General features: G+C 51.4%; 3 protein-coding genes across 9 annotated transcripts; 2 read left to right on the top strand and 1 right to left on the bottom strand.

Annotated features, from left to right (window-relative positions):
• Positions 1 to 13: 13 nt before the first annotated feature.
• TMEM262 (transmembrane protein 262) lies at positions 14 to 4152 on the top strand. Its single transcript, XM_020916344.2, has 5 exons — positions 14 to 91; positions 860 to 1046; positions 1234 to 3687; positions 3793 to 3892; positions 3999 to 4152. Exons 3-5 carry the CDS (start codon positions 3511 to 3513, stop codon positions 4073 to 4075), a joined length of 354 nt encoding a protein of 117 aa, XP_020772003.1. The 5' UTR covers positions 14 to 91; positions 860 to 1046; positions 1234 to 3510; the 3' UTR covers positions 4076 to 4152.
• Positions 4123 to 8193, bottom strand: ZFPL1 (zinc finger protein like 1). Of its 2 annotated transcripts, none has more exons than XM_070457625.1 (8): positions 8020 to 8193; positions 7597 to 7706; positions 7180 to 7291; positions 5866 to 6059; positions 5701 to 5773; positions 5484 to 5627; positions 5119 to 5242; positions 4123 to 4601 (listed from the first exon to the last, which is right to left on the bottom strand). In XM_070457625.1, the coding sequence occupies exons 2-8, from the start codon at positions 7696 to 7698 to the stop codon at positions 4415 to 4417; spliced, it is 936 nt and encodes a 311-aa protein (XP_070313726.1). In that variant the 5' UTR covers positions 7699 to 7706; positions 8020 to 8193; the 3' UTR covers positions 4123 to 4414. The 2 variants fall into 2 exon arrangements, with proteins under 2 accessions (XP_070313726.1, XP_070313727.1); XM_070457626.1 differs by having other exon boundaries at positions 8007 to 8187.
• Positions 8194 to 8279: 86 nt separating this feature from the next.
• Positions 8280 to 25137, top strand: CDCA5 (cell division cycle associated 5). 6 transcript variants are annotated; one of them, XM_020916328.2, is made up of 10 exons: positions 8280 to 8447; positions 8655 to 8749; positions 8823 to 8888; positions 8964 to 8999; positions 11489 to 11926; positions 22818 to 22931; positions 23143 to 23249; positions 23463 to 23561; positions 24520 to 24586; positions 24726 to 25137. In XM_020916328.2, exons 1-10 carry the CDS (start codon positions 8402 to 8404, stop codon positions 25038 to 25040), a joined length of 1383 nt encoding a protein of 460 aa, XP_020771987.2. In that variant the 5' UTR covers positions 8280 to 8401; the 3' UTR covers positions 25041 to 25137. The 6 variants fall into 6 exon arrangements, with proteins under 6 accessions (XP_020771987.2, XP_020771986.2, XP_020771988.2 ...); XM_020916329.2 differs by having other exon boundaries at positions 8283 to 8447; positions 8823 to 8999; positions 24726 to 24875; positions 24960 to 25137; XM_020916327.2 differs by having other exon boundaries at positions 8281 to 8447; positions 8823 to 8999.
• The last annotated feature ends 840 nt before the right edge of the window (positions 25138 to 25977 follow it).

Genomic DNA, 25977 nt, shown 5'->3' with positions numbered 1-25977 from the left:
TGCAACCCACAGGCGTGAGGCCGGGCAGGGGACAGGGAGGAGGCACTTCCGGGAGCCATAAAGTTGTTGTTGAAACGAGGCAGTCCTTCAGGTGAAACGTCCCCCTGCAGCCTCGAGTCCTTCGAGACTAGAGTTCCCCCGCATGTTTTCTCCCCGAGCTCAGCGGTTCCGGGAGAGCCCTGGGTTCCCCTTCAGCTTCTCAGATGGAAGAACTGGTTGGGTCGCTGTCTTCCCGGAAGGAGGACGAGTCGTGGCTTCCACCCTATGTCCCTAGATGCAGTGGAGGGAGCGCGGGCCAATGGAGCCAGAAAGCGTGTGCCTGGCATCCTGCCACTGCCTTGTTGGGGGAAGAGGGGGCGGGCAGCAGCTCATTTTCCTTCATTCCTAATATCGGGGTACATATTTCACAAGGGTACTGTGAGGATTAAATGCATATATTCTCACCTGGAAAATCCCATGGAGCCTGACGGGCTACAGTCCGTGGAGTCTCAAAGACACGACTTGGGGACTAAAGGACAACCACAGTGCCTCAAGAGAAGTGTTTCTCGTGGCCTGGTCCTCTGACGCGCATCAGAATGGCCTTCAGAATTAACCTGTGTAGAGTTGTAAAGACTCTGGGCTCCCCTCAGACCTAGCTTCTTTTTTTAAGTCTTTAAGTAATTCTGATGCACTTAAATTTGATAACTCCTGTTATACCCTGAGAAGACACACTTGGTAGATCTTAAGTCACTGATAAGGCTTCCCTGATGGTTCAGTGGTAAAAAATCTTCCTGCAATGCAGGAGACCTGGGTTCCATCCCTGGGTTGGGAAGATCCTCTGGAGAAGGGAATGGCAAATCACTCCAGTATTCTTGCCTAGGAAATCCCATGGACAGAGCAACCTGGCCAGGCTACAGCCCATGCACTACTGAAAGACTAACACTTTGTTTCTTCAAGTGACTGTTGAAATGTGCTGCCTTGAGGGGTTAGGTGGACGTGTTGAAGATAATTCTCAGGTTTCTGGTTGGGACAAATGTACAGCTGTTCACTGAAGTAAAGAACTGAAGGTAAGGAAAGACTTGGGAGTTCAAATCGAGACACCCTGTGTTTGAATGGATGAAAAGGGAGAAAAAGACTTTGTCAGTGTGGTCTTTGAAACATATGATGGGGTGGAGGTCCGGGGTAGAATGAAAACCACTTTATTTATTCTTTGGCGGGCAAAACCTAAACCATTTACTATCTTGTTTTTCACAGAAAGTTTGTTGACCCCTGCATCTATGGGATATTCAGAGACTGTCTAAAAATATATATATATGAAGATTTCAGCTTATGAAGCTATCATCTTAAGAAAAATGAAGACAAGAGTATAAAGATTTAGATCTACTCCAGGAAATCTATAAACTTAAAAAAATCACAGAATACTGTTAAGAAAAATTATCCAACAGTTGGAATAAAGACAGTGTAGCATGACCTTCCAATACCATACTGGGGCATTGTTTCACAAGCCCACCCAAGGACCATTTAATTACCCATAGGAGTGTACATTTGTTTGCTCTTGCTATTTAGATAGTTAGAGAGATGTGAAACAATTCCAGTGGAAATATCCAGTGGAAAAATAACCTCAAATTTTTGTTTTTATTGCCCTGTAGGACATCAACCAATCTTGTATCTAGTAATCATGTCCTAACACTCTTCTTTAAATGCCTATCAATACCTAGCTCCTCATGATGCATTACACATGAGTGAGGGGGAATCCCTTCACTGGAGAGTTAATGTATCTTAGTTATGTGTTTATTCTGTAAGTATATTTTTAACTTTTAAAATATGTAATTTGGCTTTGCCTGGTATTAGCTGTGGCATGTGGGATCTAGTTCCCTGACCAGGGAATGAACCCGGGCCACCTGCATTGGGAGTATGGAGTCTTAGCCACTGGACCACCAGGGAAGTCCCATATTAACTTTTTTTAAAATTATATTTTAACAATATGTATGGTGTGATTTTTTTAAAAATTACGCATGTAGATATATACATGCAGGTGTATGAAGTTATATCAAGAAGGGACTCAAAAGATGCCCACTCACCAAACTGTTGAAGGGTTACTTCTGTGGGAAGGGTGTGGAGGAAGATTCCTCTGTATGCTTGGGAATCATGCAAATCTTCCTCAAGAACATACTCTACTTGGATAACTTTTTAAAATGGCATTGAGGCAGGAGACCTAACCAAAAAAAAAAAAAAAAAAGTTGATCTGTATTCAAATGAAACCTAAAGTGTGAACAAGTATTTCAACAGTGTGAACACAGCGGGTGGTCAGGCATCACCCCTTCAATGTGTTAAGATGAGGTCTGAGGGTTTTGTGATTAATGACACTGGGCAGCAACCACGGTTGATGGGGTCAGGCTCTAACCTTACTCCTCCCAAAGGCAGATTTCAGATCTAGGCCAGGCCTGGGACCTGACTTCTGGGGCAGTCAGGCAGGAGGCAGTGGGGCTGGCCAAGTTCAAAATCAACTTTTTCTACTTTAGTTCCTGGGAGATTGCACGTCCCTCCACACCATTTGGGGCCAGTTTTCAGCCTTATTTTGTTGACAGTCCTGGAGTTCTCACCTCTCACATATACAGTTTTCTTTTCTTGGCTTCTGTTCTTGCCCATTCCACAGCCTTGGGTAGAACTGGACCTTAGTCTCAGTACCAAGTCCCTTACTGTCTGTGAAAACTTGAGCAGACAATCCCTCTCTGTGCCCCAGGTCTGTGTGTAAAATAGGCTTTGTGCCACCAATCCCAGCTTTCTCCTGGGACTCCTGGCACAGTAGAGGCAACAGGTGTGAAGATGCCAAGTGCAGGAAGGTGGCAGAGGGGAGAGCTGGTCAGCATCATGTGTTGGAAGAACATCTGGGAGAAGATGGAAAAGCCAGTTGCTCTCCAGGCCATGCCTGGGGAGGGTGTGGGAAGGTCCCAGGACAGCTATGGAGGATCCACTGTCCCTTCCCTTCCATCAGGAGCTGGAACAAATACTTGGAGCTTGTGATCCAACTCAGGCCTGCCCTCACCTGGTTACACCCTCCAGTTACACCGGAAAGGCTTGAATAGGTATCACACCTGACCTCTCACCCACCTAAAAGGTGCTGTGGATCCACATGCCCCTCCCCTTTTCTGGATCCCAGTTCTTCATCTGTGGAATGTGACCACACTACCTCCAGCGTGGACATGTTGCAGACTCAGTGAGAAGACTCACACCAGAGCACAAACTGGGATGAGGAGCGCTATCCCTTCCTCCAATAGGGGCCCCTGCTCTGTACATTTAGCCTGGCGCCCTCCACCAATTCAGAGCTGCCCTGGCCATCCATGAAACACCCCTGTATTGGCCGGAACCAGCCCATGTTCTAGAATCTTGTTCTCTGTAATGTCCTTCTTATTCTAGAATCCCACAGCTATTCCAGGCTGGACGCTCTAGAACCAGAGGGGTCAGCTGCTCTTCCTGGATAGCGTCTGCCTGCTCAAGCTCTGCAGCCCGCCTTGAGTCCGTGCTCCAGCCATGATGCGGTGGCGGGACCGCGTGGCCGTGCTCTTCTTCCCACAAGGCATGATTCTCACCATGGCCGCGCTGATGCTCTTCTTCATACACCTGGCTGTCTTTGCCAGTGACGTGCACAACTTCTGGGTCACCTACCGCTACGACCGCATGAGCTTCCGCTACACCGTTGTCCTGATGGTAGGCCAGGGCGGGGGCTTGAGAGGTGGTCCGGGCAGGCCCAGGGGCTGATGGAAACCCCACTGTTGTGTCAGGGGCCACTCTCCCACGGGATGGGGCCTACAGTTCTCCCAGGTGATCAGCATCTGCTGGGCCGCCATGGGGTCACTCTACGCTGAGATGACATATGACAAGTTTCTTCGCTGCTTTTCCCTGACCATCCTGAGTGAGTAGGGGAGGGAGGTGGACTCGGGGAGGGGGGAGCTTTGGAATGCGGAGACACAGCAAGGAGGGGCCAGGCAAGGCTGACGGGGGCTCTCTCCTCTGCCCAGTTCTCAACGGGGCCATGTTCTTCAACCGCCTGTCCCTGGAGTTTCTCGCCATCCAGTACCGGGAAGAGAGCCACTGAAGCCTGGGACCCGGGCTGAGAAGGGGGAAGGAAAAGGCTGCTTCGGGTGTTTTAATAAAGTCTATCATTTATTTCCACCTGTTGGCTCCTTTTGGTCGGCAGGAAAAATGGGGAGACGGGGGGGGGGGGAAGCTGGAGACCCAGGAGGAGCAGGTCAAATGCTTGATCCGCAGGGACCCCAGGCCTAGCCTGCAACCACTCTGGTGGACTTGACTTTGGGTCTGGGATCTTAGTGTCTCAGGCTTGAGAGAGAGCAACAGGGAAGGGCCCCCCAGACGCCCTCCCCTACCCCCTCCTCAGGCCCCCAGGTCCTAGGCTGGCCCGGCCATAAGCAAGGGTTCAGGAGGGACCCACACGGATGTGAGGGTTCATGAGCGGGTCCAGGTTGGGGTCGCTGTCAGCTGCAGCCCGGCCCAGGCGAGACATTAGGGCCAGCAGGGCCAGGAAGCCCAGCAGCCCCAGCAGCAGCAGCAGCCCCGCCCGTTGCAGCAGGGTCAGCGGCCGCTTACGGGACCCAGCCCGGCTCCTGGGGGGGTGAGGGGAAAGTCAGGTCAGGCCTCCGGTCCCTGGTGGCCCTGTGGCTGGGAGAGGAGAGCCAGCCACGACCCTCGTCTTCTGGCCCCAGTGCCACCAGCCCTGAGCCTTGTTTCCTCAAATGTGCTGTGGGGGCAGAGGGGGGCGACTCATCCCTGCGCCTGCCCGCTACAAGGATGATCGTGCAGCTCAAAGCAGCTGAGGTAACAGCTGTTTTCTAGAAGCCTGAATGTGTCAGGCGTAAGGGGTCACAAAGACCGGGAAGGTGTCAGAGCAGGAAGGGACCTCAAGAGCCTGAGTCTGAACCTCATACATAGCAAGCGAGGAAAGAACTGGAGAGAGGCAGACCCCAGCCCAGGCCTCCGTGCAGGGCCCCAACACCAGGTCCCGTTACTACCCAGGACAGGCCTCCTTTATCATGAAACCGTCCTGCCAGGGCCTCTGGCTCTCACCTCCCCACCTCCCCATTCCTAGCATTCCCCGTTCCTGCCCCACCTGACCCCATGTACCTGAGCAGCTGGGCCAGCCAGCCCAGGGCTGGCCGGCGCCGGTACTTGTCGTCATCGCAATCCCGATGGAGGCCTGGTGCCCGCTCATCATCCCGCGTATCATACACCTTCCTCGGGGCTGAGGCTGCAGGGGCAGAGCCACCGGCATCCACAGGCTCAGGAAACTGGCCCAGAGCGGGGTGGGGAGGGGGGAGGACAGGAGACCCCAGCCCTTCTCAGCCTGACAGAGCATCTTGGGATCGTGGGGGAGGTGATGTCTGATGGAACAGGAAGGGTTCTGTGGGTGGTGGGTGGACTGCCAAGCTCCCTCCACATACCCACCCCCCATCCTATCCCCCTCTGGCCTGGACAATTCTCCAGCTCACCGTGAGTCAATGGCTCGGGATTGCCCATGTGGATCACCGTGTGCTGCTCAGGCCGGCTCGGGGAAGCAGGGGGCCGGGGGACTTGGCTGTAGAAGGCTGGGGCAGCAGAAGCACTGGCTGTCTCCTGTTCGGGGCTACCGCTGGCTACGGGCAGGAAGAGAGCAGTCAGCAGGGCAAGGAGGCAAGAACCCCATCAGCAGTGAAAACCACCACTCACCATTAAAGCTGGACCAGTCAGAGAACTCGGAAGTGTTGAGGGGTTCAGGCTCTGGGCTCACCAGCTCGTCAATCTGGAGGAAAGAACTGATGTCACCAGTCTGCCCAGTGCTATCCGCACCCACCCCTCTGGCCCAGATGCGACCCAGGGCAGAAAGACTCTCACCAGAGGAAGACCCAGTCCTGCCCGGGCCCAGTTGACTGTGGCCAGCTTCTCTCTCAGCGCAGAGGCCACGGGGCCGGCCAGGTTAGTTGGAGGGAAGATGGGGCCACTGCAGCTGGGGCACTGGTAGCCAGCAGGTGCTGTGTTTCGGGGGAGCTGGGCAGCACGGTCATTGAGGCAGGCCCAGTGGAAGAGATCTTAGAGCCCACGAAGTAGTGGAGAAGAGACATGAAGAAAACACTTAGGACCCCTAGTCCACTAGCCCACTGCAGAGATATCTGCACACATCTTTGTAAGCCCAGGGCCCCCTCCTTCCCAGGTCAATTATATCAGTGTTCCTTAAGACTTTGGTCTTCCTGGCCACCACTATCTTGACTAAGACAAGGCAGATGCTACCAGGCTGCCCAGCCCACTAGGGGGTGGGGGGAGGTGGGAAGAATATGCCACCTACCCTCTCCAGGAGTCCTCTCTGGACCTGCACTCATCACAAACTCACTGGGCTAAGAGCTCAAAAGGTTACTAGACATATACACAGGCAACTGTATGCATGTACACATCCATCGGCACAAATGCACACGTTTATATACACGTAGTCAAACACAAGTGCCATCCCCTATATCCACACTTATGGGCACACTAACTCTCACGTACACTCAAGTATGCTAACACCCAAGCATTCACACCCAGGAATTCTGCAACCCCACAACGTGCTCATATGTTCACATACAACACTGACCCATTCACTCACCCACAGTACCAATGAACACACTAACAGATAAAGACACAATGCACATTTAACTCATGCACATATAAACACACACTCACAGTGAGAAACACATATGTTAAGCTCACTCTCTTACACTAGTTCCTTCAAAAAGTGGAGCTAAGGCTCTTACAGCAGAGTCGGGTCAAGATCACAACACATGCCTCTGCTGACTTCTTTTAACTGACGTTACTGTGGGAAATTTGGTTCCTCTCTGTGTAATGTTGGAATTAGGAATGGATCCTGAACATCTAAGAGCCCCATGCTTTCAGCTCACTACAGGTACAACCAGCTAATGCTCACAGTCACAACCACACCCAAGAGATTGGCAGGGAGGAAGCTAGCAGCTTAGTTTTTAGGGAAAAACACTAAGGCCTAGAAAGGGAAAATGACTTGCCTGAGCTCACACAGCAAGTAAGGTACCTAGTGGGACCAGAATCTGAGTTCCGGACTCCCAAGCTTGAAGGTCTCACTGTCCTGCTGCTTGGGAGCCACTGGAAACCACTCACACTGGTCTTGTCCAGATCCCCACCCCCAAGGTGCCCGGGCCTCACCATAACAGATGAGGCGGGTTGTCTCCCGAGCAGCCAGGGGTATGTTACACAGGCGGCAATTGGGGTTGTAATCGCTATCTTGGAGCCACTGCAGGTAGGACTGGACGATGCACTGAAGTGGGAGAAGGAGGTCACACTGGAGCCAGGGCTCCACAGCCCATCTCCCCAAGGCCCAGGTGCCTCTTTTTCTGTCATCACAGAGGAGATTCATTCTTCTGTTTGACCAATCAATAAACATTCATTGAGCACACATCATGTGCCACTCTCTGTCTTAAGGATTGGGGATACAACAGTGAAGAAAATAAACGAAGTCCCTGCCCTAGCGGAGCTTCCATTCTAGGGCCAGACCTTTCATAAATTTGGAGGAAGTCAGTAGGACCTGCCCACCTAGTGCGCTGCTCTACCCTGAACACCCACCTTGGCGTGATTGGCTACCAGGCAGTGCTCGCAGACGTTGACCCGGTGTTCGAAGCAGAATAGGTTGGTCACCTTCCTCTTGGGGCACTTGCAAAGTCCCATAGTCGACCCTGAGAAAGGTGTCACAGTTGGCAGGGAGCCAGGTTCTGCTGACCTCTACATACCAGCCCAGTTTGTTTCCACTCTTAACTTCCCTAGACACCGCTCGTAACCACCCCAACCCCAAGCTCCCGCCCACCGTCCCTCTACATTCTGGGCCGCGGCCCCTGCATAAGTCCCGCCTCCTGAGACCCCCGCATTCGTCCCTCATCCCATCCTCGGGCAGGCCCCTCCATCAGTCTCTCCGATACCACCGGCCCCGCCCCCAGAGGGCCCTCCTGAGCCCCACCCCCTCCATGCCCCGCCCCCACCTTCTCCACAGACCCCACTCTCTGTGTTACTAATCGGCTGCGGCACCGGTCCCCACGGGCGCGAGCGCCGGGCCGAAGCGCGGAAGGTCAGACCACGTTCAGCCAAGCTCTCGCCCAGCTCTCTCCAGCTCAGAACGCTCCGATTATCCCTCGGCTGCCACGTCTCTTCCGGGTGCGGCGCGCGCTGATGACGTCAGGAGGTCAGTGGCCCCTCCCCTGTAGACGCTAGACGTGGAGGCGGGTGGAAAAAGGAGTGATCGGAGCTTGGGGCCCTCCCCCTACGTCACTTCCGCTTCCTCCCGGGCGAGGCGGGTAATTCGAACGCTTTCCTTTCGGGTTGGCGCGAGCTCTGGCGGCGGCACCTGTGGCAGAGGGGATAGAGACCAAAGCTAGACATGTCCGAGAGACGAACCCGGTCCGGAGGGGCCGCCCAGTGCCCCGGTGAGCGGAGGGGGCGCGTGGGGGAGGTGAGGTTGAGCCGTTTGAGGGACGCAGTTCGGTGAGGAACGCCCTCGCCCCCCGTCTCCTGGCCCGGAAGGCGCCCCCAAAGGGCCTGTTTGGGAACCTTTTCTCGCTTTCTTCAGAACCTGTTGTCTAGACTCTGAGGGCTAGAGTCCTCCCCTATCTCCTAAATTTTTCTGATTGCAGGACCCAGCGCCCCAACTCCCACTCGGTCTCTGCGGAGGTCCCAGCGGAAATCAGGCTCTGATCTTCCAAACACCCTCCCGGAAATCTGGCCTAAGGTGAGCCTCAGGTTCCTCCTGCCCCGGAATCCCCTGGGCTAATGTAGACCTCATGTTTACTGCTCTTCTCCAGGCGCCTCAGGAGGCTGCAGTCAGAAAGCCCATCGTCTTGAAGAAGATCGTGGCGCATACCGTAGAGGTGAGGGCTGAGAGAGGGGTTGTAGGTGGGGAGCCAGGATTGGAAGTCAGCTGTGTGATCAGTTCGTCTCCACAGATCCCATCCGTTAACACTCCTCGAAGAAGCCCCCGGGTAAGTTCATTTTCATTTTCTTAGTTAAGGGGAATCCAGGACATACACTCTAGAGCTGGGGCGGAATATAATGGCTGCTCGTGTCTTGTGGCTCCACTGGTAAAGAATCCGCCTGCAATGCAGGAGACCTGGCTTTGATTCCTGGGTTGGGAAGATCCCCTGGAGAAGGGAAAGGCTACCCACTCCAGTATTCTGGCCTGAAGAATTCCATGGACTGTATAGTCCATGGTGTCACAAAGAGTTGAACACAACTGAGTGACTTTCACTCACTCACTCATGTCTGCCCAGGGAGTTGTTTTTGCTGTATTTTGAAACAATTTGCCTTTGGACACCTACATATGTTGTCAGGCTTGCTTACTTCCTGCACACTTGGTGCGTTTAGTGCCCTGGTATTCTCTACCATTTTCCTTTTAAAGTTGAGCTGGGTGTTACTACTCTTTCTTCTTTCTAGCCTCTTTTTCTCAGTAACCTATAATGTCTTGAACTGTTTTAGCAGAAGTTATTGTTAAAGGTGTCTCATTAACAGATCTGCACCTGAAGATATAATGAATGAGAAATGTTACCTGCCTTTGAGTAGCTTCCAAGGCTTGTAGTCAACTGGGGAGAAAAACAAGTGATAACATAGTATGCTGAGGACTGTAATAAAGAAAGTAGTAGATGCTATAAAGGTATCTAACCCAGACCAGGTAGCTCAGGGAATGTTTCACAAAGGTGTTTGAACTGAGTCTTTGAAGACAAGTTAGCATTGTTCCAGGGAAAGGAAGCTGTGTTTGTAGACACCTGGAGTCCACAAGGAAAAGCACAAGGTTTCAGGAACAGCACTTTGGGTGTGTCTGCAGTAGACCTTGTCAGGAGAAGGAGTGTGTTCAGCCAGAGCAGATCCTGATGAACTCGGACTTCGTCCTTCGTTCTGTGGGCAGCTTTGGAGAGTCGCAAGATAGTGACTGAGGCAGCCTTGGGTGTTTTAGAAAGATCCTTCTTGGGTCTAGTTGGAGAATGGGTTGGAGAAAGCCTTCTGGGACTCCCAAGACCAAGTAGGAGGACATCAAAGGAGTCCTAAAGTGAGACATTGGGAGCATGAAGTAAGGTAAAGGCAGAGTGTTGCTGGACTACTGCTGGAGAGCCCCATCACACAGGACTCAGCTCAGAGGATACCTCCTCCCTGAATCCTTCCCGATAGGCGTTATGAATAGCCAAGAGTACTTTGTATATTTGTTGTCTTGAGGACAGTCTTCTGTCTCCCTTATGGTGGCCATTCTTTTTGGTTGAATGATAGATTCATGAGATATTGGACCAAAAAAATGTACAAGGACTTGGATGGCCGTGGGGACTGACAAAATGGTAGTCTGGGTGACCCTCGTTTTGTTCAGCATCCCTTTTACTAAGATTGATGGGATAGATTCCCCAGGGCCTGTAGCCAGGAAATGTCTCTCATGATAACTAATGTAATTCTATTAAACCACAAGGGTCACTAAATTTGTCCTGTTTCTCACCTTAGTTATCAACAAGCTCAGTGTCAAGTTTTGTGAAAGTCAATTGAGCCTCTATGTATTGAACACCTACTCCAGGCAGGGCTCTGCTGAAGATACTGGGCATAGGCCAGGTCAACCAGACAGATGACGACACCTGCTCACCTGTGACATGCACATTCTAGTTGAGATCTCAGCCAACCAGCAAACAGTCAAAATCAGGTAGTGATCCCAATGGCCAGGAAGGGGGTCACTGTGACAGAGTGACAGGCAGAGGTAAGGAGGGGCTGGTCTCAGTTCCTTGGTAAGGGACGGCCTCTCTGAGAAAGCAGCACTAGAGCTGAGACTGGAGTTATGAGAAACCAGTGTGTGAATGTCTTAATACATATGTCAGATTAAGTGCTTTCCTGTTTACAACCTTGCCATGGCTCTCTGGGCCTCCCCTTATAGTGGCCTGCGAAACACGCCCTATAACACCCACGTTACCTCTTGAATCCCATCATCAGTTTCTTGGCTCACTCCCTCTCACTTCACCCTCACTGCCTTTCTTGTTCCTTGACCCTGACTGGCAGTTTCACCTCAGGACTTTGTACTTTCTGTTCTCTACCTGGGACAGTTCTCCTCTGGATGACTGACTCCTTTGCTTCCATCAAGTGCTACCTCTATCTCGGTGAGACCTACATTGACCTACACCTACGTAATATTCTAGCTCACCTCATATACACTCCATCCTGTTCTGTTTTTTTTCCTGAAGTGCTTAATGCCTTGAACATATGACATGATTCCCCCTGTGGTCTGTTTTCCCCACTAGAATGGAAGCTCCGTGGAAACGGGTCTTCTCTGTTTTCTTCCCTGCTGTCTTCCCAGTGCCTGGCAGGTGACCAATGAGGACTTATTGACTGGATGGTCATTTTAGGTCCTGTGGGTCTTTCTTTTCACCCTATATCTCCTTGGGCCTTTCTTGAAGTCAGTAACACAGTTAAATAACTGGGAGGCATTCTCTCTTCTGTCCTGCTGCAGATTGCTTCCTTATTGGAGAAAGAAAACAACCCTCCTAGCAAGAAGCTTACTAAGGAGGACCTCTTCCAGACCTGCAGTGTCCCTGTCACCGCCCCCTCCACTCCTGTGCTGTGCTCTGTGAATGCTGAGTCCAACTCCTGGAAAGGAGACTTGGACACCAGAGACTTGGAAATGTCAAAGAAGGTCAGGCGCTCATATAGCCGCCTGGAGACTCTGGGCTCTGCGTCCACCTCCACCCCAGGCCGCCGGTCCTGCTTTGGCTTTGAGGGGCTGCTGGCAGCTGAAGACTTGGCTGGAGTCTCGCCTGTGGTGGATTCAAAGTTGGCTGAGGTCCCCAGGGTCCCTGTGAAGCCCTGGGCCCCAGACACGACTCTCCCTGGAATCTCCCCTCTGGTTGTGAAAGAGAAACGAAAGAAGAAGAAGGCGCCGGAGATTTTGGTGAGTGAGGGGCAGGGGTCTTCCTCTGCTACCATGTCAGACACACGGGGAGACACATCAGGTCACAGGCAGGGCCGGGGCTCAGCCCTGGCTGTTGTGGTGGAAAGGCAGTGCCTGCAGAATATGGGTGGAGATGCACAGCTGACATGCCCCCTTCGCCACTCACCTGCCCCCCATTTCTCTTCCCCCAGAAATCGGAACTGGATGAGTGGGCCGCGGCCATGAATGCCGAGTTTGAAGCTGCTGAGCGCTTTGATCTCCTGGTTGAATGAGATGAAGTGGGGGTGTCCCTGGCCAGATTCTGCCCTCCTCCCGCTGTACATAGTTCCCTCTCCCTGTGGAAAAGACGCTTGGGGTCCCCTCCGTGGTCTTGTTCCCCACGCATGTGCTGTTGCTGCATGTGAGGCCTGTCTTCTGGGGGATGGTGCAGCGGCGGCAGCCATCCAAGCTTCAGGAAATGGGACCTGCCTGGTTCAGCATCACATTGGTGTCCCGTCTGTAGTCAGTGACCTATCATCCTCGCCCCCCGCCTCCCAGAGTATCCCAGCCACTCTCCAGCCAGGCCACAGACTAGGGAGCAGGAATCACTGGCCCAGCCAGAGGAGGTTAAAGGACTGGGGGTCAGGGAGAGAGAGGGCACTTCTCTGTTCCTGTGGGGAAGTGCCACTGTTCTGCACCAGCCCACCGGAGACAGATGCGGGGGCCACAGCCAGCCTCAGCCTTTCTCTACTGAGTCACCTCTGCTGGGGCTTGGTTCCCCTCCGCGAGCCCATCTAGGTAGCGAAGCTTGGGTTTCCTCTTAGATTCTGTAGATGGTCCGGGAGCACTGAACCCGTGGATTGGAGAAGTCCTATCTGTGAGGAAGAATCTGGACCCTCGGCCTATGGAGTCTTTTTTGTAGGAGAGAGGGAGGCCTTGATTGGGTCTCAGACGGTAATGTCTACTACAAGGAAGCTGTATTTTATAGTTCTGTGTGTTCCTGCTGAGATGTTGGGTTAAATGCAGGCTAATGGAGCAATGGCTGCTTGAGGTGAAGAAGGTGTCTGAGACAGCGTAGAGCCTGAGGCTCAGGGATTCTGGGTCGGTGCCTGCAGAGTGCCGGGAAGCGGCCCGTGGCTGAAGGCGCCCTCTCGTTACTCACACCTGTTTTTACGAAGTGCACAGTCTGCTCAGCTCTAGAAGAAAAGCTTTGGGGTTGTATGGTCCTGTGACCTTAGTGTTTGTAAAGTTCTAGGAAGCTTTTCTCACGTGCCAGAAAGGGGCCAGGTTGATAGCAGCTTTAACTTTCAGCTTCCTTAGGGTGCTCTCACACGAGGACCCTGCCTGAGGTCGGTACTAGGAGTTGGACTGGGGGGCGAAAGGGGTCATCTGATTGTCTCTGGTGATCTGCATGCCCCAACCCTTGTTTCTCTTTTCTCAATATTGGTAAAAGGTGAGCTTTCAAAGGCTGCCCAACCACAGCTTCCGCTGTAGCCCAGTCCATTGTACCTTTTGATGATTATGGATTCATGGAAATAGAAGCTGGGAGGAATGTGGAGGAGCTAGTGGATAGCAGAGAACATTGGGGAAGATGAGTGTTTGCTTGGTTAGGGTCCTTTAAATGGCACAGGCCTGGTAGGTACCAATTAAGCTCTGCAAGGCCTAGGAGCCCTAGGCTACCTGTCCAGTGCTTCATGCTTTGTCACGCAAGCCCCTTTGCCAGGGTAAACCCAGACACCCCTGAACTGGACCATACCTGGAGAGTTGTCCTCGCTGACTGGCAGGACAACTCCTGGAAAATGTCTTTGTCCTGAGAGCCGGAAGTCACCAGATGATGTTGAGTTGATGTCATTACTACAGAATTCTCTCTGTCCCTGAAAAACTAAGAATAGAGTTTAAGAGAAAACTGGGACTTCTTTTTAAAATTAAAACAAAGTTTCTGTCTGTTCATAGACTCTTTTCTTTTGCTGGGTCGAAGGCAGAGCTGAGGGTGTGGGACCCAGGAAACCATGCTTTCTTTGGGGTGGTTGTCCGTTTTTAAGGGGGACTGCCAGCCTGTCCTCCAGTAGCCCTGTGGTAGATCACTCCCACCCCCAGGTCTGTGTTTTCTGTCCAGTCACTCCTTCAAGAAGGGGAGCCCCATACCCTCGTGTCCCAGGAGGAAAGAAGTTGTTCTGGGGTGAGGCTGCTAAGAGCTTTACTCTTAGCACCTGGGCACCACCCCTCCACCCCTCCCTGAGTCCAGCTCTTGTGGACAGACTCCTGTGAAGGAGCCAGTTCCTCACTGGCGCAGCCTGGGTGCTCGACAGCAGTGGGCGCAGAACGCCCTGGGGAGCTAGTCAAAGCTGTGATTCCCAGGAATTCTCCCACCAGGCCAGAGGAGGCCCAGGGACGTACGTGCATCTTTATGCAGGTGGCACACCCACTCTCCCTTCCCTCATCCTTTCTACTCTTGCCCTTGCCTCCTAGTTTTTAGAATAAACACACCACCTCCTTGCTCAAGACTTCTTGAGCAGGCTTCTTTAGTTGCAGTGCACAGGCTCTCTAGTTGTGGTGTGTGGGTTTAGTTGCACAGTGGCATGTGGGATCTGACCAGGGGTCAAACCTGCATCCCCTCATTGGAAGGTGGATTCTTAACCACTGGACTACCAGGAAAATCTCAAGATTTACTAGTCTTTATCTCCAAACCATACTTCTCCACTGAGCTCAAACCAGAATCTAGAACTGTCTTCTAAAACAGTATCTCAACTCAGAAGTCATCTCAAATTCAGCTCATCCACCAGTGTGCCTTTTTCTGTGCTTTTCATGTTATTATCAACACCACCCGCTGACCCAGTCACACAGCCAGGAACTTGGGGTCATCTGTAGTTCTACCCTCTCCTTCACCCCATTCCATCAGCCAAAACCTCCTCAACATCCCTCCATCCCACCTCTGTGGCCCCTGGACATTTGCCCTGGCCTCCTGGTAGATCTCCTTAGAATGAGTTTTCTAAGAAACAATGATGCTGTTTCTCTCCTGCTTAAAACCCTCTGATACAGTAATCCCACGCATTATCTGACTCAATCCTTAACAACAGCCCTGTGTATCACATGGATTTCTGTCCACTGTACCATCAGGCAAGTCCAGAGTGGTGTTTTTTTTTTTTTTTTTTAATTTATTGTGGCAAAGTACATAACAAAATTTACCATTTTAAGCATCTTAAGTGTACAGTTTGGTAGCATTAAACACACTCACAATGCTGTGCAGCCATCACCATCACTCATCTCTAGAACCTTTTCATCCTCCCAAAGTCAAACTCTGTCCCTGTTAGACAGTAAGTCCCTATTCCCTATTGCCCCAGCTTCTGGCACCCACCTTCCTACCTTCTGTCCATAAGGAGCCAGAGAATGTTTGCTGTTTTGTGTCTCACTTCTTTCTTAAAGTTTTTAAAATTTTGTTTATTTTTATTTTGGCTGCACTGGGTCTTCATTGTGCCACTCCGGCTTAGGTTCCCTGTGGCACATGCGATCTTGCATTGGAAGGTGGATTCTTAACCACTGAATCACCAGGGACATTCCTTTATGTCTCATTTCACTTAGCTTGTTTTCAAGGTTCATCCATGTTAAAGCATGTGTCAGAATCAATTCCTTTTGAAGGCTGGATAATATTCCATCGTACCTATTGTATATAACAAAAATGTATATTGATACAATTCATTTCTGGGTACAATATCCAAAAGAAGTGAAAGCAGGGTCTCAAGATATTTGCACACCCATGTTATTAGGAACATTATTCACAATTGCCAAAAGTTGGAAATGGCACAAATATCCATCGACGGATAAATGGATAAAATGTAATATATACATTTTTGTATATTCTATCATACCTGTAAGTACACGAGTTTGATCTTTGGTCCAGGAATATCCCATGTGCTGCAAAGCCACTAAGCCCATGTGTCACAGCTGCCTAGCCTGTGCTCTAGAGCCTGTGAGCTACAACACAGCGCAGGTGCAACTACCGAACCCGGTGCAGCTGCTGAATCCATGCGCTTAGAGCCTGTGCTCTGCAAAAGAGAAGGCCCCGCGATGAGAAGCCCACAATGAAGAGCAGCCCCTGCTCACCGTAACTTGAGAAAGCCTGCGTGCAGCAACAAAGACCCAGCACAACCCCTCCAAAAATAAAAGCGGCCATAAGAAAAACACCCTTTGATGACTTTCCATTGTCCGTGTAATCGTGTAATGGAAGTTATCAGGTTTGGGCTGCCCAGAGTGTCAACCCCTACAAATGGTCCAACAGCAAGACCTGCTTTTCTCCTTGAACATGAAGGGGCCAGACGCTTGCCCTGATCCCAGCGACCAGAACATCGCATCTGACCTGAGTCAGCCAGTCAGACTGTGCATGAGGACCTGGACTGAGGACCAGGAGGAGAGGGAAGGATCGTTGAGGATTCAGTGAGGTGAAGGCCTCACAGGTCCCGTGGCAGCCCCGGACCTCTGTGTTCCAGTGTGGAGATCGCAGAGCACCCCAGTTGGGTCCTGGTGGGGCCCTCACGTGGTCCTGGCAGAGCCCTGCTGGTCCAGACTGCTTGGTGGGACTCGTGAGGACTTCAGGGTGAGGCTGCTGGCCAGGTCTCCGGTCTAGGGTCCAGAGAGCCAGTGCAGGCCCTGAGCTGCTGCAAGGTCCTCACCTGCTGAGTTCTGCCTTGATTAGGTGTGGCTTTGGCTCAAGTGTCACATCTGCTCAGTCTTTCCTACCCACCTGTCCCAAGGGTCCAGTCCCTGACCAAGGAAGATCCCATGCGCCCCGGGCAACTAAGCCTCTGGGTCACAACTACTTAGCCGACGGGCCCTAGAGCCTGTGCTCCACGACAAGAGAAGCTACCACAATGAGAAGCTTGTGCACCACAACTGGAGAGTAGCCCCCACTCACTGCAACTAGAGAATAGCCCATGAAGCAACAAAGACCCAAAACAGCCAATATAAATAAGTAAACATTAAACAACAACAACAACAACTATAGGTTTCCCAGATACCTGAAAATAGAGCATTCCTGTGAAACCTTTTGGAAACCAAAGTGCTGTAAAGTGAAGAAGCGGTTACCTTAGGACACAACAGCTTGCTCACAGAGGCATAGCATAAATCGAGGTGAAGCGTGGATGCTCACGGTGCTGCAGTGGCAGATGCAGTTTCTGGTTAAGGAGCCGGCAGGGCTATCCTGGCTGCTTGGGGTTCGAGCAGCCTCCATAACTGCTCCCTGCAAAACCAACGCTGAACGCTGTTTTTGCTTCTTAACATTTTTCCTAAAAATGAGAATTTTCTCCAGTTTCCTAAAACTAAAAATTTCTTTCGGTTAGCAAGAACAGGTGCTAAGGTCAGGTCTTTAAGTAAACGCAGGTGGCAAAAAGTGAACTTTGGGAAAGTGGGGGATACCTGTCACCACCTCGGCATTTTGGTGAGAATGAGAGGAAATGATACGAGTAAAGTGTTTAGTACATGATAAGTTCTCAGTGAACAATAGTTATTTACAGGTAGACCTGACCACGTCCACCTTTCTAACTCCCCAGACCACGTGCAGCACCGTTAAGCTCACAGTCTGTCTGTTGGGCATACACACTTATATGATAGTCTGAGCTCCGAGGGTGAAGGCAGAATCAGTATTTAGCTGTGTCCTCCCAGCATCCAGGCACATGAAGGATGAAGAGGGGTGATGCTTTCCCTCCAGCCTGGCCCATGGCTGCTCACACACTCCTGAAGAGCTTCGAGCACCCTGGAGGAAAGGGGCAGGGTGAGTCAGAAGCAGTGGCACCTGGGTGGCCTGAGGCAAACACGAGCCCTCAGCTTCCCCCAGTACGAATCCTGGACCCGACCACAGGGTTCACACTGATCCCCATGGCCCTGGATGTTAGACTTTGCTCTCTTGCACAGGACAGCTCCAAATCCAGCACCGCACCCCCACCCCCACCCCCCACCTCCTCATCCTGAGCCCTGAGCCCCTGCAACCTGCCACCTCTTCAGGCTTTAATGAAGTTCCATCAGACTGGAACTGAGAAAGCCCTGGGTCTGAGCCCCACTTTTGTCTCTTCTAAGACCATAACCAAGTTACTTAACCTCTTTGAGTCTTGCTTTCCTCTTATGAAAAGTGGAGCTGATCCCACCTCTATGACAGAGTTGCTTTGGTCAACTGGTTGTCTAGGTTGATGGTCACATGCAAAGCTCCTGGTAGAATATGTAATAACTGACCACTGGCGTCCTTATATGAGGTCCATAACAGACTCCCCAAAGGAGGGAATTCCTTTTTGTATTCTCCACATTCAGGGCAGGGCCTGGTACAAAATCAAGGCTTGGTAAATATTTGTGGAGTGGAATTCCAGTTGAGCTATTTCAAATCCTAAAAGATGATGCTCTGAAAATGCTGGACTCAATATGCCAACAGATTTGGAAAACTCAGCAGTGGCCACAGGACTGGAAAAAGTCAGTTTTCTTTTCATTCCCAAAGAAAGGCAATGCCAAAGACTGCTCAAACTACCGCACAATTGTACTTATCTCACATGCTAGCAAAGTAATGCTCAAAATTCTCCAAGCCAGGCTTCAACAGTATGTGAACTGTGAACTGATGTTCAAGCTGAATTTAGAAAAGGCAGAGGAACCAGAAAACAAATTGCCAACATCCTCTGGATCACCACAAAAGCAAGAGAGTTCCAGAAAAACATCTACTTTTGCTTTATTGACTGTGCCAAAGCCTTTGACTGTGTGGATCAAAACAACTGGAAAATTCTGAAAGAGATGGGAATATCAGACCACCTGACCTGCCTCCTGAGAAACCTGTATGCAGGTCAAGAAGAAACAGTTAGAACCGAGTGTGGAACAACAGACTGGTTCCAGACTGGGAAAGGAGTACTTCAAGGCTGTATATTGTCACCCTGCTTATTTAACTTAGATGCAGAGTACATCACGTGAAATGCTGGGCTGGCTGAAGCACCATCTGGAATCAAGATTGCTGGGAGAAATATCAATAACCTCAGATATGCAGATGACACCACCCTTATGGCAGAAAGTGAAGAAGAACTAAAGAGCCTCTTGGTGAAAGTGAAAGAGGAGTGTGAAAAAGTTGGCTTAAAACAACATTCATAAAACTAAGATCATGGCATCTGGTCCCATCACTTCATGGCAAATAGGTGGGGAAACAATGGAAACAGTGAGAGACTTTATTTTCTTGGGCTCCAAAATCACTGCAGATGGTGACTGCAGCCATGAAATTAAAAGATGCTCCTTGGAAGAAAAACTATGACCAAGCTAGACAGCGTATTAAAAAGCAGAGACATTATTTTGTCTCTGCTAGTCAGAGCTATGGTTTTTCTAGTAGTCATGTATGGATGTGAGAGTTGGATCATAAAGAAAGCTGAGCGCCGAAGAATTGAGGCTTTTGAACTGTGGTGTTGGAGAGGACTCTTGAGAATACCTTGGACTGCAAGGAGATCCAACCAGTCCATCCTAAAGGAGATCAGTCTTGAATATTCTTTGGAAGGACTGATGTTGAAGCTGAAACTCCAGTACTTTGGCCACCTGATGCTAAGAACTGACTCATTGAAAAAGACCCTGATGCTGGGAAAGATTGAAGGCGGGAGGAGAAGGGGATGATGGAGTATGAGATGATGAGATGGTTGGATGGCATCACTGATGCAATGGACATGAGTCTGAGTAGGTTCTGGGAGTTGGTGATGGATAGGGAAGCCTGGCATGCTGTAGTCCATGGGGTCGCAGAGTTGGACATGACTGAGCGACTGAACTGATACCCATTTTATAGGCTAGGAAACTGAACCTGAGTGCTTGGAACTGCCTCGTCTTTGAACTGCAAAGCGAGACTCCAATATGGGTCTATGGGTCTTCAGCTCGGAGCTGTCTTCTATCTAAATCTGAATTAACCACCTCTTACGCTTGGCCAGTAGGACCCTGGTGGGGCACCAAGGGAATGCCAGGCATTCTCTAGGGAAGCACTCAATGGACTGGAGGAAAGAGCTCGTGTACAGTTGGCTGTTAGACAGCCAGGCTGAAGGCTGATGTGGACACAAAGGGAAGTCGAAGAGCTAGTAACCCTGGACTCAATATCGTGTTACAACTTTCCATATTTCTTATTGTTCAAATACTCTCCTATATCTCCAATCATCTTCTCCAGTCCTTCCTGGTTACTAATTCTTGCCAGGAAGCTGTTCGTGCCTCTCAGTTTCCTCTGATGGGCACCAATAGGTGGGTGTGGTGTCAGATTTAACAAAAATATGCAGGATTCCTGATTAAATTTGGGTGTTAGACAAACAATGAATTTTCTATTTAACGTAAAGTGAAAAGTGAAGTCGCTCAGTCATGTCCAACTCTTTGCAACTCCGTGGACTGTAGCCTACCAGTCTCCTCTGTCCATGGGATTCTCCAGGCAAGAATACTGGAGTGGGTTGCCATTTCCTTCTCCAGGGGATCTTCCCGACCCAGGGATCTAACCCAGGTCTCCCGCATTGAAGGCAGATGCTTTAACCACTGAGCAATGTAATCATGTCCCAAATTCAATAAGTAATAATCTTGCAGTACAAGTATGTCCCTTGCAATATTTGGAACGTGATCATACTAAAACAAAACTTATTGTTTATCTGGCACTCATATTTAACCAGGCATCCTGTATTCTATTTGGCAAACCTGTGTGGTGCATTGGTGCATAGCACATGCAGACCATGTGAGGCCTGCGTTTGTGGCCTGACAGTGTCTCATGCTCGCCTTCCAGGGTACCACTCAGGGTAGACACTTGTCACAGGCAGCAGTCGTGAATGCCACTCTCCTTCACCCTCAAGGCCCTGGGCCTCTGCCCCCAGGGTCTCCTCCTCCCATCCATCTGCCCAGCCATGGCCCAGACAATCTACACAAACACCCAGAGATCTCCCACACTGACGCTAAAATCTTGGCTCCCGGTTCACTGATGCTGACTAGAAATACGGAGACAGAGTTTGGAGGAAAAAAGGAAGAGTAGCTTTATTCTTTGCCAGGCAAAATGGAAACCGTAGGCCAGCACCTCAAGAACTGTGCTCCCAGAAAAGACAGAGGTTTTATATCTTAATGAAAGTCTTGCGGTTTTTTTTTTTTTCCTTCTTTTGCAAGATTTCAAAACAGGGACTTCCCTGATGGTCCAGTGATTAAGAGTCCACCCACCAATGCAGGGGACTCAAGTTTGATCCCTGGTCCGGGAAGATCCCACATGCCACGGAGCAACTAAGCCCAAGCGCCTAGAGCCTGTGCTCCGCAACAAGAGGAGCCACCACAATGGAAAGCCCCAAGCACTGCAGCGAAGACTAGCCCCTGGCGGCCACAAGTAGAGAAAGCCCGTGTGCAGCGATGAAGACCCAGCACAGCCAATATAAACATGTAAAAAATTTTAAAGAGAAATAGAAATTTTTTTTTTAATTTCAAAACAGCCACAGCTGGCATCAAGCAGATGGTAACTGGGGTTGGTCTTTTCTGGTTATCGGCCCGTGACCTTCTTTCTGAAATGAACAATGCTACGAAAGAGTATAGGGGGAGAAGAGTGCCGGGTGCAGAGTGTAATTCATGTGGAGTCAGAGAGTAATTTGCCTTGTTTAGCTTTGTGAAGGACAAGTCCAACTACAAGTAGTTTGTTAGCAGTAACACTAAAGAATACAAGATTGCTTAACTATTTCAGGCCTGTTTGTGCTGTTTCCCCAGTCTGTTCATTGTTTCCTTATTTTTCTTAGTTATCAGAAAAGTCTCATTTCTTTTTGCTGCAACAAATTCCCCATCATTAGTTCATTCCCTCCATATCAATGGAGGAAGGAAATCAGGCATCATTCTCACCTGACTGAGGACAAAGCTTCAGTTTTATTTCACTAGACAAACACCAGGTCTCTGGCCCAGGGGCCCATCTATCTCCTACTTCAAATCCTCCTTGTCCCCTGGGGGTCACAGCCCAGGGCTGCTCATCCCGGCTCTCCGTGGGAGCACCCCACACCTGAATATGTCATGTCCGTTGGCATCATCCTGCCCAAGCCACTTCCTCTTTCGGATTGCCCCTCTTCCTTCTCTGGCCAAGACACCTCGCTCGTAGATCAAGCAGCACCCACTGGTAGAGTCTTTCTGGAGCTCCTAAGCCAAGTGGCCCTCTCAGTCAAGGCTTTCTTTACAGGCTTCTTGATGGCACATGTCCCTACCCAGCGGGCATCTGAGAGCCTAGGCCACCCCTGTCCCCCATCCCTGGGAGCTTCTGGGCAGAACTTGGTCACAATCATCTATCTGTGTGGTCTCAGGATCCAGCATAACACTTGGCTCAGGGACAGAGTTTGGTGGACCAGTGTTTACTGAAGACCATTAACTTCAGCGCAGATTGCATTCTACCACAATCATAAGTCATTGTTTACTTCCCTTTCCTTGTATTTGGGCCCTTTAGGCAGATTTCAGTTTTTCTTCTGACTGTCAGTCGGCTACTGTGGACCTCTGTGTGAATTATTTTTATTTCTTTTGGAGATGTTTCTTTAGGCCCAGTTTCCAAAGCAAAGTTACCAGGGACACCTTGCATTTGCAAGAATTCAGTTGACAAGATACCGTTACCATATAGCTTTGGTAGGGTTGCCAGATAAAACACAGGACACCCCGGTGAAATTTGAATTTCAGACGAAAAACAAACACTTTTTAAAGTATGAGTGTGGCTTATGCGATGTTTGAGAGATATGCTTGAAAAAATGACCATTTATTCTGAAATTCAAATTTCACTGGGTGTCCTATATTTTACATACTAAATCTGGCAACCCTAACTTTGAGGGCAGAGCTGGTGGTGGAGGTTCTCAAGGCTGGAGGCCGCCCCAAGAAAACCAGGGGAGGCTGGAAAGGGGAGACCAGCGGGATGGTGGAGGTGGCTCACCGACTGAGTTACCATCTCCCTCAGTGTCCCTGGGATGGACAAACAGCCCCCTCGGAGCCCAAGGAGAAGCCAGTGCTGCCACCTGCTGGGGAGCAGAAGCCAGAAGACAGTCAGATCTGCGGGGAGCCGGACAGAGAGGTGACAGGACCTCCCGAGGCCGAGGGCAGGGGGTCAGGGGGGCTGGAGAAACTCTTCTCCTAACTGGAGGGAGGTCTGAACCCCTAGCCACTGTGCCCCATCCTCTTACTGTCGGGTGTGGGAGGACCCCAATTCTCGGGCGGCCAGCCAGCCTCATGCCACGTCAGTCACCAGGGCACCCTTTCTGCCAAAGCCATCTTTCTTTTCAAAGAATCTTTCAGATTCTTCAGAGCAGAAGCTGGGCGAGGAGCAGGAAGCCAGCGTTACGTTCCTGTTTACACTCCTGACCGCAACAGAGCCTGCCAGCGACCCTGCAGAGTAAGGCCATGTGAACGTGAATGAGGGTGAGAGCGGAGGGGCCAGAGGGTGCTTCTCCATCAACATTCAGACCTGGGCCAGGACTCAGCCCTGGGGGGTGTGTGTGGGGGTGGCCCAGACAGGACTGAAGAAGCCTGGGCCTTGGGCTGGGTTCCCCCTCTGCTCACCCCAGCCTCCAGACTCTGGTCCAATTCTCACTGTGCACTCACCCAGGGACTTGGAAATCCAGGAGTCCCAGTTCCTGGATAAGGAAGACTGGGGCCCGCAACGGACATCAAAGGAAATGAGCCATTTGCAAAATGTTTGCTTGAGGTGAGCCGGACAAGAGCAGCTGGGGACAGGGAGGGTGACAGGGTTTTCCAGAATGGAGTGCAGGGCCTGGGGCTTGATGTGAGTTGGCACCTTCACTGGGCCCTCTTCCTTGCCTCCCTCCCTTCCCTTCTCTCTGTTCTGCTCTGGGTGACCTCCTGACTGGCCAGTAGGTCCCTTCCCTCTCAAGCATCAGTGGCCTTGTATGTCCTGTCCCAGAGGAGTGGGGGCCACAGCCCTATCCCATCAATGTGCCATGTGCCTGATTAGCGAGCAGTCTATGACATTGCCTGCAAGGGGCCGCCATCTTTAACTGTCCAAGAACTTGAGGGGTATTTTGGTCTGTGGAGAAAGGGGAGGGGGGTGGTCAGTTCTCTGGATGTCAGGCTCTGGAGCTTAGGTCTGCACAGTCCCATGGCCACTTATCTATCAGTGGCAATGCCAGGGTCCAAACTCCACCTGGAGACAGAGGTCTTGGGGTGGGGGGGAGTGTGACAGTCATTCCCCGAGGCTGCAGGAGATTCCCACCGCCATGGATCTGAGTGGTCGACGCATATTCATCTGCAGCTGGCCCAGGTGCTCGGGCCAGGCGAATTCCACACAGAAACCACACAGAACCCTGCCACAGCCCCCACTGCAGACCAGAGGGGTGGGCAGCTAGCCCAAGGCTACGTTGGAGGGTTCCCAGGCCAGTACATGCGAGGCAGCAGCTTGATCTCCCCTTGCTAAAGAAGAGAAGCAGGATTCATCTCCCTCTAGGTCCCCTGCTGCCAGTCACAAGGGGAGAAGAATTCCCTCCCTGCCTGTGGCTTTGCCAGAACCAGACCGGGCTCCTGGTGAAACCCTGGGCTTGTGGCTATGCCAGATCAGGAGCTCATGCAAGAGCTGTGTGCCATGGGAGTGGGGGGCTGCCTAGGACAAGTCTCGGGGCTGAGGGGGCGGGTCTCCCTTTCAACCCTAGGCTTCAGGAGTCAGTCAGCGCTATCCAAGCCGACAATCTGGCTCTGGGGGAGAAGCTGCGAGACCTGGTGAGACCTCAACCCAGGACCCGCCTCCTTTGTGGTGCCTCCTCCCCACCTCCCAACCCCGCTCCTGGGCAGGCCCCTGGCAGGCCATCCTGCCTGGCATCGTCTACCTGCCTCTGGCCCCCGCAACCCTTTGTTCCAGCCTGACTCCTTGTATAAAAGCCTGAAAGAGGAAGCGAGGGCCATCCTGGAAGGAGAGAAGGCCGTCCAGGAGGAAGGAAAGGCCCTCCAGGAGGAGGGCAAGACCATCCAAGAGGGAGCCCTGGCCGTCCAGGAGGGGGCGCTGTTCCAGGTACCAGGAGCTCCTCCCAGCTGTGGGTGGGGTGAGAGGACCAGTTTGCCAAGCGCCACTCAACCGGTTCCCCACTCTCTGCAGGAACCCAGCTCTCAGGTGGCAGGACTGGTCATCCTGCAGCCTGACCCTGCCCTCAACAGCGGAAACACATGTCAGCCCTAGGCCCTAGCTGAGCCAAGGCTGGAGACAACACATCTCCTTGGGGAACCCCTCTGGCTGTTCCTCTCCAGCTCCCCTCAGTAAATTTTACCGAATCTGAGCCATGGCTTCCCCTTCCTGTGTGTGGACCCTGGGAATCGGGTGGAGAGGAGGCCACCAGCTCCAAGTAGGCCATCCTCCAACATCTTCCACCTCCCTGGGCCCTGAGCTGCCCCCACCCCAGAAGAGGCTCCAGATCTGGCTGTTATCATCCTCAAGATCAGCGATCTTGTGATAAGTGCTGGGGTGGGACTGGAAGGGGGCCGCACCCTCTCCTTGGGAGGCTGGAAGCCCCAGGTCTAACTCCAAAGGGCAGATTAGGGAGGGACGGGAAGAGCCACTTTCTACCCGGTGGCCTTGGATGAGTCTTTGTCAGTCAAGTCATGCGGGTGGGGAGAGTGAGAGCTCCCCAAAGGGGCCCCAAACCCACATACTTCAGGCCTGGAAATGCTGCTGGAGTTTGAATTCCCACTCCCACCTCCAACCAGGGTCTCCTGGGGCCCCACCTTGAGACCTGCTCCCCTTCGCCATTGACGGTCTTCCTGTCCTGAGTCATAAATTCCACCCCTACCTCATCCATGGACCCGAGTGTCCAGCTGTGGTCCCTGTGCTCTGGCCACCGACAGGCCTTCAGGTCTTGTACCCCTCAGCTTCATTGCCCTCAGACCCGGCCCAGCCCTGGGGAGCCTTCCTAGGCATCCCCTGACTACTGATGTAATGAGAGAGTGAAGACAGAGACAGAGATGCACAGAGAATGTACAGGTAGAGTATTCAAAAACTTAGAAATTTTTCCCATACCACTAAACAAAGAACGTGCTTTAGATTTTTTTTTTTAACTCCCTAATGAAGGAGATAACAGAGCCAGCAAGCTGACAAAGCCTATTTAAAGAAGGATACAAGA

This window comes from Odocoileus virginianus, chromosome 28 (assembly GCF_023699985.2).
Source record: "Odocoileus virginianus isolate 20LAN1187 ecotype Illinois chromosome 28, Ovbor_1.2, whole genome shotgun sequence".
Classification (NCBI taxonomy): Eukaryota; Metazoa; Chordata; class Mammalia; order Artiodactyla; family Cervidae; genus Odocoileus; species Odocoileus virginianus.
Note: the sequence above shows the minus strand (reverse complement) of the source record. Positions and strands in the feature narration are given on the sequence as shown.

Coding starts and splice junctions, on each gene's coding strand:
- TMEM262 (XM_020916344.2), top strand. CDS start 3,511: ATGATGCGGTGGCGGGACCGCGTGGCCGTGCTCTTCTTCCCACAAGGC. Junction 3,688..3,792: donor GCTACACCGTTGTCCTGATG/GTAGGCCAGGGC, acceptor TGGGGCCTACAG/TTCTCCCAGGTGATCAGCAT. Junction 3,893..3,998: donor CTTTTCCCTGACCATCCTGA/GTGAGTAGGGGA, acceptor TCCTCTGCCCAG/TTCTCAACGGGGCCATGTTC.
- ZFPL1 (XM_070457625.1), bottom strand. CDS start 7,698: ATGGGACTTTGCAAGTGCCCCAAGAGGAAGGTGACCAACCTATTCTGC. Junction 5,243..5,483: donor TCCCGAGCCATTGACTCACG/GTGAGCTGGAGA, acceptor CTGCCCCTGCAG/CCTCAGCCCCGAGGAAGGTG. Junction 4,602..5,118: donor TGGCTGGCCCAGCTGCTCAG/GTACATGGGGTC, acceptor TCACCCCCCCAG/GAGCCGGGCTGGGTCCCGTA.
- CDCA5 (XM_020916327.2), top strand. CDS start 8,402: ATGTCCGAGAGACGAACCCGGTCCGGAGGGGCCGCCCAGTGCCCCG. Junction 9,000..11,488: donor CTCCTCGAAGAAGCCCCCGG/GTAAGTTCATTT, acceptor GTCCTGCTGCAG/ATTGCTTCCTTATTGGAGAA. Junction 11,927..22,817: donor AGAAGGCGCCGGAGATTTTG/GTGAGTGAGGGG, acceptor CATCTCCCTCAG/TGTCCCTGGGATGGACAAAC.